The following is a 10398-nucleotide window of genomic DNA, read 5'->3' on the forward strand; positions in this document are numbered from 1 at the left end:
GGGTGCTGTTCGTGGGAGAGAGGCGGGGGCTGCCGGCAGCCCTTGGCTGCGTACCTGGGAGAGTCTGTCAGAGGAAAGGGGTTTTTTGGGAAGTTCTCCCCAGCAGGATTTACTAAGGGCAGCTGCCTGAGAGTCACAGCTAATCCTCCATGACCCCACTGCTCCTGTTCACCTCTCTTCTCGCCTCTTGACTACCAAGAGCCCTTCTTAAATAAGTCAATATTGTCCTACTGCTCGCCCAAGAATAAACTTCCCGTGGGCAGCATGCCCAGAGCAGCAAACCCAGGGGCTCGGGGGGCCAGCGGGACCCCCTGGCCATGCCCGGCAGCACCTTTCCCTCTGCAGGGGGAGAGAGGCCAACCCAAGAACCACGGTGCGTCGGCACGAAGCTCCGGCGTGGCCGGTGGCTCACGGCACTGCCTCCCAACCCACCTGCTCCTGGGAGGAAATTAGTAACCCTAAAGGGGAACTAAAAATGGCTACCTATGCTGGAGGAGCCTCTGAAGCCATACTGAGGTTTCACCAGAGGTATCACCTCATGCAGCAGCCCGGCTAATACCAGGGGACGTGCGGATGCCACATGCCAGCAGCGGGGCTGTGCCACCGGCCGCCAGGCAGACAGCTTGTCGTGCCAGGGCAGATGCTGTCAGCGCTCACCGGCCCTTTCACATACAACCGGGAGTAACTCATCTCCATCTGCCTGACAAGAGGGGCCACATTGTTTTCCTAGCCCTGTCTTTAAGTTACATGGGAGCAGCCACCTCGGTCTGGTGCCTATAAAGAGCTGTCTCCGGCAGGAAAACATTACGCTGCACAAATCTTCGGGAGGAAAAAAGTCATTATGGTTTTTGTGGTATTTATCAGATGTTCAGAAAAAGCCTGATTTCTAGAGCAGGTGCTCCGAAGGGGAAGGAGTAAATACAAAGCATCATTAGCCTCGCACTTCCACCTCGTGGTCACTGCAGTGCAGGGGACCAGTGCCCCTGCCTCTCCCCAGCCCATGTCGGTGCCCATGCTCACGCCTCCCTGCCATAAAAATACATGTGAACAGGAGAGAAACCCCTGCCCCAAGCTCCTGCCCAGCCTGCCCAACAGCTCCCATGAAGGGCATCCCCCGGGGAGCACCCCGGGGCTGCTCCGGGTGGGCAGGGATGCCCCGCAGCCGCGTGTGCCCCGGGATGTGCGTGGGTCCGGCTGCCAGCCCAGGCAGATGTATTGTGCCACATGGAGATGAAGGGGGGAAAAAAAGTGGGAGAAAACACCCTGCTTTGGTGGTAGGGTTTTTTATGCACTCTGCAGAAAAGCTCGAGGATTTTGCAGCACAGAAGGCTGAGCTATTTTCCAGCCTGAGCCGGGAGGGCTCTCCCCCGCAGGCGTGGGCTGCTCTAGAGGAAAGCCTCAGCTCTGCGGCTGCTGGTTGGAGCGTCGCGAGGCGTGGCCTGCCATGCTGGTCCCTCGCAGGACTCCCTCTCTGTGGCACCCTCCCTGCACAGCCCACGCAAAAGGGGGTTTGCTCCCAGCTCTTCTTTTTGCAGCTGGCCCCGATGAGGGGGTCCCACGCACACACCTGGGACAGGAGCTGGAGGCTTCCCTACCCTTCTCAGTTTTCCTGTATAGGGGCAACCCCAAATTTCTACGCATGCATCCACCTCCTCCAGCCCCTGCCCAGCCCAGCCGCTGCAGGGGTGACACAGGCAGTGAAACCCCCACAGCCAGGGTGCCTGTGGAGGAACAGGGCCATGGGGATCCCCCCAAACTGAGGTCAGGGACTCCCACCAGTGCACGGCCAGGAGCGAGATGGGCTCCCACCCTCGCTCCTGCAAGCGCGGGGGGAAGCGAGGCTGGCATCCCCGGGCGGGTGGCAGTAAGGAGCCTGCCACCCCGCAGGCTCCAGCCGAGCGCCGTTGGGTGGGAGGAAGCTTCCCAGAAGACGGAGAGCTAAATAAAGGCAAGGCCTGGAACAACCCGGGGCTGCCAGCTATTTATGCTAGCATGCCTGTGTGCTGCAGAGAAGGAGAAAGATATTTTAAAGCTGCTGTAAGGAAGCTTGTCTGTCTGGCTGCATTTGTTGATCAAAAAAATCTAATTACCAACCTTCCCCACCGACACCTCCAAGCCCTGCATCACCTTCAGCCAAATCTTCCTAAACCCACCTCCCTCCATCAGTACTACACTGAAGCAGACGCTTGGAAAAAAGGCTTTAGCGTATACAGAATAGTAAGAGCTTGGAGAGCATCCCCATCCTGCTCTCAATTTACTTCTGGCCAGCCCTAATGAGAAATTTCTAACCAGCTTTTAGCATCCAAGGTTCACCCTTCTCCACTCAGACCCTCATAAGCACTTACCCTTCTGGGCTTACAGATCTCATCTCCTATAAAAAAAGCACACCCCCGCCTCCTATTAAAAAGCAACCACTGCAATCTTTGTTCTTGAATATGTATTTTTTACTGAAAAAATCATTCATAAATTAACAAATACAAAAATGTACAAACACATGGGTAAATAAATGTAATGACACAAAGGATTGCTTTGCTGAGAAGTGTGTGTGTTTTAAAACACTAGTCTTCAGTGCAAAAATGTCCCCCTGGCACCTCTTAAAAACATAACAGTAAGCTCAGAAGCCATGATGATGGACAGCTACTTTAGAGTTTAAAGCCACTTCTGATGGTGAGCGACCCAAAGCGCGTGGCTGTTGCTCAGACAGTACCTCCGTTAGAGAAGCAGAGCTTTACAGGTAATTAACTGTAAATAAATAGTTTTGCAAATAAAACCCACATGGCTCATTTTAAAAAAAAAAAAAAAAAAGAGAAGAAATCAGCATCAAACAGGACCTGCCCTCCAGCGGGGCTGACCGATGGTGTTGACGTGGAAGGGGCGAACGAGTGGCCTTGTTGAATTTCAGCTGCCAGAATATGTACAAGTTCTCCTTAATACGAGAATTTTTACACCATAACAGCACATGCGCCTGACAGTATGTTTTTAACAGTTACATTTACTATACAGTATTTGACATAGCTGATAAGATTAACAGTGCACATTTTCAGATATTCCACATTTTAAAAAGGGAAAAAAAATTCAACATGATTAGAACAAAGGAACTATGAAGAGGGATGCTGCTGGGGGGATGGACCCTTTTGTGCCAACCGTAGAGTGCATTTCTGAGCAGAGGTAACGGCTTTTTGTTCAACGCAAGGTGCGATGGGCGTCAGGTACACATTGAAGGCTGAGGATCCCGACTAAGGTAGTTTAACACCTACTCACAGACACATGCATGATTCCTGGGGTAGTGAACTTGGACTAGTTGAAATACATTCCTTGTTTGAAGCACCATTAAACAAAGACAGATTTCTAGCAAGGTCTCAAGATGAAAGAAAAGAGGGGCAGGGCAACGCGGGTTCAGCATCTGAAAAGGGTCCACGTGAATTAGAGATCAAGATTCGGAAGCAAGAGTCTTTATTGCTATATGCGCCATAAAAAGCAAATCCTCACCTCTGCCTATAAATAACCAGGTTGAATCCCCTTGGGAAGCAAGTTTAAAGCACATGTAAGTTCAAAGACTTTAAACCTAAGTTACAAACTTATCAGCGCTTTTCAAGGGCAGGCTCGCTGTCCTCTCATACCGGCCGATAAGATCTACACAACAAGAACTCGTGTTTTCTAAACTAACGTTTTCTGGATACAGGTTAGGAATGCCCTGGGCAGTCACACCCACAACAGATGCGTATGGGGATCATACGTCCATGGAACCGAGAAAACAATGTAAACCATGAGAAGTTAAGGAAACCGAAGGCAAACAACGCAATAAAAAGAAAGTTAAAGTACTTCGCAGGTTAAGTACCCACTGTTGTTATGTATAAATACAAATTAAAAAGCAACCCCCAATGTATTTACTTTTAAGTCAGAGAGGTCCAGTAAAAGTGACTGTGTCGGTGCTGTGTCAGGACTGGACTGACCGTGGGTGGGGAGGAGAGCCCAGAGCCCAGCCTGCCCACCGCCGCCGTGGGGAAGGAGGGGATGCCAGATGGGAGCAGGGAGGGGGCACCCAGTTTGGATGGGGCATCAGACCAAGCTCTGTGGTTCCCAGTCCTCATTTTTTTCACGAGCTTGATTCATGTGTCCTTCATTTCTCTCACTCTCACTAACCTGCCCCACCAGCTGGGCTTGTGCAAGTGGTGCCGAGCACCGATGGCGATAACCAAGTGCACTACCTGGCTCCGAATGACAGCACTTCAGTGTGCTGCTAGATTTACACAATACATACAAAATAAAACAACCTCCCAAACCATACCGTCACATTATAGGAGTGACGGCAGGGTGCTGCCGGTCCGGGGCAGGCTCGGTGCGGTGCGGCCAGCTGCCCCATCCCGAGGACGGCACATGGGCAGGAGCAGCTGACCTGGGGCTGCACTTCCCGCAGCAGCGTGGATGCGAGCTCTTGAGCAATCTGCCAACCTCGCACTTGCCATCAGGATATACAGCAACAGGCAAGGGATTTTATTCCATATGGCTTTTGGATTTGTTTGCACATCATGTTTCAAAAGTGACAGAAAGGGGAGTTTTTCCATAAATATTCCCATTTCCTCACTCTCCCTGGAAAAAGCCACCCCCGTGGTTTCTGGAATGAGTGATGACACAGCTGTATTTCTCATCTGCTACATTGGAAAGTTTAGGGCCCTGTCCCACAAACATTTCTGCATATGCACAGTTTAAATCATGCAAGCAGTCTCACTGGCTTAAAAGGGAACACCTTGCACAAGTACAGTGATGCACACACAAGTGTTTACAGAATTCAGGACTAAAATGAGTGACCATATGTAAACCTCTAGCTTGGATTTGAGCCATAGGAGAAAAATAAAAAGGGGCAATTTACACAGCATATTTACACTTACACTTCTTTAAGAAGCGATTCTGTTGTATATACTTCAAGCAGGTCATTTAAAAAACCGCACAGACATAGAAGAACGATATCAGAAGTCGTTTGATCTCCCACCAGGGCCAGTCGCCAACCGAATCACTCCCGACGTTCGTCATTGGGAAGCCAGAGTCCCTCAGCTGAGCCACTTCTTGGAGGAGAAAGCGCATCCGAGGCGAGTCCCGATGCCAGAGATTGCTGGAGGAGGAATGTGGAGACAAGAGCAGCAGGTGGAACCATTGTCCTGAAACCCAGAAAGCAAGTGGCGGAAAAAAGAAAGAGACTGCTGAGCTTGCTGCATGAGTATCGGGCTGGATTGGTACAGCTAGGGCAATTTGTGCGTGCACTTTCAGCCTTATTCTCCAAAATACTGTGATCCTTCATTAGACAAAGTGTTGCTTGTCCTCGATAACCCTTGGAAAAGAAAGTCTAGCATGGTGCTTTCTTGGTGAAGGGCAGAGCAAAGTTATTTTCTCCTCTTAATATTCGGTCACCAGAGCCAGCTCCGGTGTCAGGTTAACAGTGATGTTCTTATACAAGGCGTCATACGTGACGTTTGGAAAGTAGTTCAAATTATTGAGGCCGTCCAGGGCTTGCCTTTCTTTCGACTTCCTCAGCAAGGCATACCTGTGCAACGAGAACCAGAGGCCAGAGTCACTTCCACGTATCCCACAGAGCCCTGCAAAGCCCACCCAACATGACTAAAACACCCTTAAAACAGCCGGTCCCATCAGCAGCTACAAACAACACATTTCTGAACCCTTAAGAAAGATGACCATCATTTGTTTCTATTTGTTTCTATTTGTTTCCTGGCAGGTAAACATCCCAGACCTCACAAAATTACAGTCCACCGCTTGATGAAGAGCAAAATGCTCTCTGTGCCACCGGGCAGCCCAGCAAGCACGCAGCGGTCAAAACAAGCTGTAACTCCTGCCCAAAGCCTGTGGGTCCCGATACCAGGAGGGGGCTGAGCTCAGCGGGGTCCTGCCAAGCCCTCACCAGGATGTTTTGGCTGGAGAAAACCAGCTGATGGGTGATGTGGTCCTTTCCATTTTTAAGAAACTGGACCACAAACAAGGGCAGAACTAATGGTTTTAGTCTGAGGGATGGGGGAAAAGGAAGTAAAACTAGAAGAATGATGGTTTGGGGAAGGAAACTGCAGCTGGTGCACAAAAACAGCCTCAACCAAATTTAGGGGCAGCATGATGAGATAAAAGGGCTAAGGTGGGAGGGAAAAAATAAAGTATAAGTAGAAACAACTCAGCAGGACAGGATGCTGACTTTCTGGGGACCTGGCAGCACCGGGGCGAGTGAGTGGGAGCTGGGCTGGGACCTGGGGACAGAAAAAGCACCAGGAAAGGGATGTGCTGGGAGGAAGACCGGGTCAAAGCAAGGAGGGACGTGCCAAAACTGGCTTCAAAGAGGTCTCAGCATCAGGAGATGGGCAGGATACTTAGTGTCTTGATGAACACTTTCCTTCTCCACAGTGAAAAGTGTCAGGTCCCCCTGCTCCCTGCTTGGGTGGGAGAAACAGCAGGGCTTTCAGATGGCAGAGTTAGTGCTTGCCTGTGGGTAAGTGCAGAGCAGAGGGAAGCAGAGATTTCGGAGGCGGGACGCAGAGGATATCCATTGCTAAGCCTCGCCTAGGCTGGGCATCGGGCTCCAGACGCAGCAGTGCATCCAGGACTGCTCAGCAGCACGGGTATCAGCCTCACCGGGGCGAACCACTGCCTTGCTCACCTTCACCACAGACCCCCCCCTCCCGCAGCACTGACCCACAGCTCCTGCTGACATTGAACTAGGGAGGAGGTCAGGGAAGCGTTAGGAACAAGAGCCCAATCCCACTGCACTTCCAGCCTTCCACGCTTCGAGGGTTTGACTAAATATGGCTTTTTAAGCCAAAACGGACTTAGCTTTTTCAAGAGTGAAACAAGAGAAGCATCTCTTACTGGCTGCATTCTGTCTGACAGAGAAAAGAAAACTAGAGCTAAAGATGACATAGCCTCAAATGGAAACTCCCACAAAAATCAGTCTTCTGTAAAAAGAGACCAGCAGATAGCTCAAATGGTATCTGCAACACAAACCCTCCTTGCTGCCCCTTCTGCCAGCAGCGGCCAGAAGCCCCTCTGCAGAAAAGAGCTTGCACTGTCCAGCAGCTCATCACCTATGAGTGTTAATTCCTGCAGCTGTCTGTGAAAAAGGTATTTCTCTGGTTTTCTGTTGCATAGTTTTCAGAAGACTCAAATTCCACCAAGGTCCCCTAGCAAAAGCAGCCATTCGACCACCCCTCATATTCCCCAAAACAACCCTGGCTCCTGGAGAAAGGGGTTGGAGTCCTCCTGGAAAGCTTCAGGGAGAACTTAGCTTTTTGAGAAAAAAGACAGTGTCCACTACCGAATAACACCACTGCAGGGGGACGTTGCTTCTGCAACAGCAACTGCCTTGGTAGTGCAAAGCCAGGGTGTTGCTACTGGACTTTGTTAGTGTTCCCAGGGACACCTGACGCTTTAGCAGCCACACTCCAGGAGAGCCCCCGTGCTCTGCCTTCTGCAGCCTGAGCAGTGCCTCCTTCCACACTTAGATCAGGCTCTTCTAGAAACATAGAAGGTTGTCTGACATCTGGCATTAACCACCCCTTTAGGAGATACAGGACAGGCCCCCAGCATGCCATGCTGACAACCCCCTCTTTTGGATGGCATCCAAGCAGCTACAGCCCCACGCAAGGGCTCATCGTCGTAGGGATGCAGGGTATAAAATGTAGGGATGGAGGAATCCAGGCAGTGCTCTGCCTCCATCTCCCCGCAGTTAGTTTCCTTCATGACTTAAGGCTGTTACTGCCCTCAAACAGCTGCAGGGAGCCTTGTACATGGTACAGACTCTTTGTGAAGGCTTTTGGGATTCTTAAAAGATAAAATTTACTTGCCTTCCTAGGAACTGCACTTCTCCCCGATGATGGTGGGGAATTGATTTGTATTTCCCTGTGTCACCTTCTGGTCGAGTCACCGAGTAGCCTGCATACTGCACTCTGCATTAGAAAGGGAAGAAATAAAATAAATTAAAAAAAAAAATCAACCGTTGCATTTGCTGTGCCATCAGCGCTTGCCAGGGCTGCACAGTTAGTGCGCTTGGGGCTCTACAGCAGCTTTGCCCTTCCACCCAGCAGATAAGCTATGCAAACCTCCCCACTCCAGCCTGGGCTCCAGGTAAGTCCCGTGGCACTCAGCACCTCAAGGCTTCAGAAGCTCAGCCGAGACCAGTTTGAACTCAGCAGCTGTGATATTGCACACAAAGCCAATAATTTCCCAACCAGCGTTTCTCTGCTTGCTTCCGACCTACTGTGTGTGCAGGCTGGAGCGGCCCCCGTTCCCACCGAGCCACCGCAGCCGGGCTGGCTCTTGCCCAGCCCAGGTGAAATGGGTGCAGAAAGCCCTGCGCCAGCTGCAGAGGTGACAACGCTCCCCCCCGCAGCACGTGCAAAGCTTGGCTCCCAGAACCACCATCAGCAGCAGAGTTCAGGGATGCCGACTGAGCCCGTACCTGTTCCAGAGGTCATCGTCTTCACCACCCCAGCCCCAGAAGGCATTAGGGAAACCGTTGATCTTCTGAAACTGCTCGACAGTCAGGCCACTCACCCCACCAAAGAACTCGTTGTAAGGGAGCCTAAGCGGGAGATAAGAGGTTAGGGCAGAGCCTGCCAGCGCTGCAGCTCTCCCACTTGCTATGGGGAAAGCCTGAGCTGTGAGGATGCTTTCTTCTATTCCCCTCTCATGCTCACTTTGCACAAAGCCTGAGAAGCAAACCAAGATTCATCTTCTGCCTTTTAAATAAAATAACCTAACACTGGCTCCCTAGCTATTATTGTAGTGCAGAGGAAGAACAGTGCTTACAGGTACATGTACTTATCCAGCTTGGCTGCAAAGTGCCTCGGCATCTGTCCACACCCATAATAGTTACGGTCATTTTCTGGTATGTGGTCCACATCGTGAAAGATGAGACAGTCCCAGTCCAAGTCCTTCATTGCTTCCCGAAAGCCAACATTGAACAGCATGGCACGGTTAAAGGGTTGGTTTCCAGCCTAAGAGGGAGAAAGTTCCTTCTCAAGGGGAGCCCCGTGCAGCCCGTGCTCTGCGTGGGCATTCTCAGTCTAGTTTAGAAAACTGCGGAGGGCAACCAGCTCCCACATTGGTGCCGCAAAAGGAAATGATGTATTGGAACAGACTAGTGAGATCAACCAAGACTTAAATATTCAATTTACTGTGCAGAAGCAAAAATAAATATGCTAAAGTCTTATTACTCAGACACTTGGGAAAAAAAAAAACAAAACAATTTTGATCAATCTTTTTAAGACAGAGCTAAATACAGAGGTACATTTACTGGGTGGATCAAGCCAGATATCTTAAGTGACAGATTCACATCGAATGAGAGTCTTATGTTTTACATTCATGAAAGCCTTCTAGATACTGCCCAGACAAGAAATGCGTAACTCTGGTCAGGCCACTCCTGGGCCTAGGGGATGTTCCCCAGAGCCACTACAGAGATAAACAAAAATAACGAAGTGTTATTTAAACTGCAAATACTTGTTTCAAAGATGACTTTTTAAAAAATATTTCCTCCAATACAGATTTTTTTTTAATTAAAAAATTGAATCTCTACTTTTATTTTTTAGATAAAACCAAGTCATTTTTGGGCATACCTCTCAGCTGTACCACTTTTAGGCAGAATGAGACAACTTAAACATTGCGATCTGAACCCCAAACCTTTAAATGATGTGTTCTGGTAGGTAAACGCCTTGGGACACAGAGCAGAGATACACTTGCAGCTTTGGCTGCAGCTGAAGCTCCAGCAGACACATTTTTAGTGCAGCACGTCCGTGACCCAGCGGCTGCTGCCCCGACCGCCCCAGGGCTCACTCACTTGTTCCACAACGTAAAAGGCGAACTGTAAACGTTGCCGCTGCAGCATGGGGATAAGGTGTCTGAAGAGGACGGGAAGATGCTCGTATCGATTGCGGAATGGGATCAGGATTGCCACCTGACAGGGAGAGGACACAGCTCTTACTGCACCGCACCAGCGGCTCCGGCCGCTGACCGACCCCTGGGCTGGGGAGCAGGACTGGCGGGTGTTATGAGGGGGAGCAGCACTAAACATGGTGTCTCGGCTCTCCCATGTAGGGCTGAGCAGCCTGAAACCCTTCCAACCCCCCCAACATGGATTCCCTATTAACTTTTTGAGGGATTGTTGCTTTGGGGAAATTCAACGTAACCTTGAGCGGGAGGGAGACCTGCAGCCCCCCCGTCACTGCCTCCGCCCAGTGCTGGGGACAGCAGGAGCGGGGCCAGGCCCTGCTACCACACTGCCCTAAGCCACCTCCCGCTGGGGCTGCAAGTCCCCAGCAGTGCCACCTTGCCTCTCTGGGTCACATACTACCCAGGACAGGGTGGCAGGCAAGTGGGTTGCTCGGCAGCTGGGGAGCAGGCAGGCACGCT

At 50.8% G+C, this 10398-nt stretch overlaps 1 protein-coding gene across 1 annotated transcript in view; it reads right to left on the minus strand.

Annotated features, from left to right (window-relative positions):
- Positions 1 to 5201: 5201 nt before the first annotated feature.
- The window catches only part of B4GALT5 (UDP-Gal:betaGlcNAc beta 1,4- galactosyltransferase, polypeptide 5), a gene marked incomplete at its 5' end in the record, with an annotated part of 6527 nt that continues 1330 nt past the window's right edge, over positions 5202 to 10398 (minus strand). Inside the window, 5 exons of the mRNA XM_009587559.1 lie at positions 5202 to 5539; positions 7836 to 7937; positions 8450 to 8572; positions 8800 to 8987; positions 9827 to 9943. Coding sequence (XP_009585854.1) covers positions 5392 to 5539; positions 7836 to 7937; positions 8450 to 8572; positions 8800 to 8987; positions 9827 to 9943 — 678 coding nt within the window. The remainder of the gene's footprint in view (positions 5540 to 7835; positions 7938 to 8449; positions 8573 to 8799; positions 8988 to 9826; positions 9944 to 10398) is intronic.

This window comes from Fulmarus glacialis, unplaced genomic scaffold, assembly GCF_000690835.1.
Source record: "Fulmarus glacialis isolate BGI_N327 unplaced genomic scaffold, ASM69083v1 scaffold24481, whole genome shotgun sequence".
Lineage (NCBI taxonomy): Eukaryota > Metazoa > Chordata > Aves > Procellariiformes > Procellariidae > Fulmarus > Fulmarus glacialis.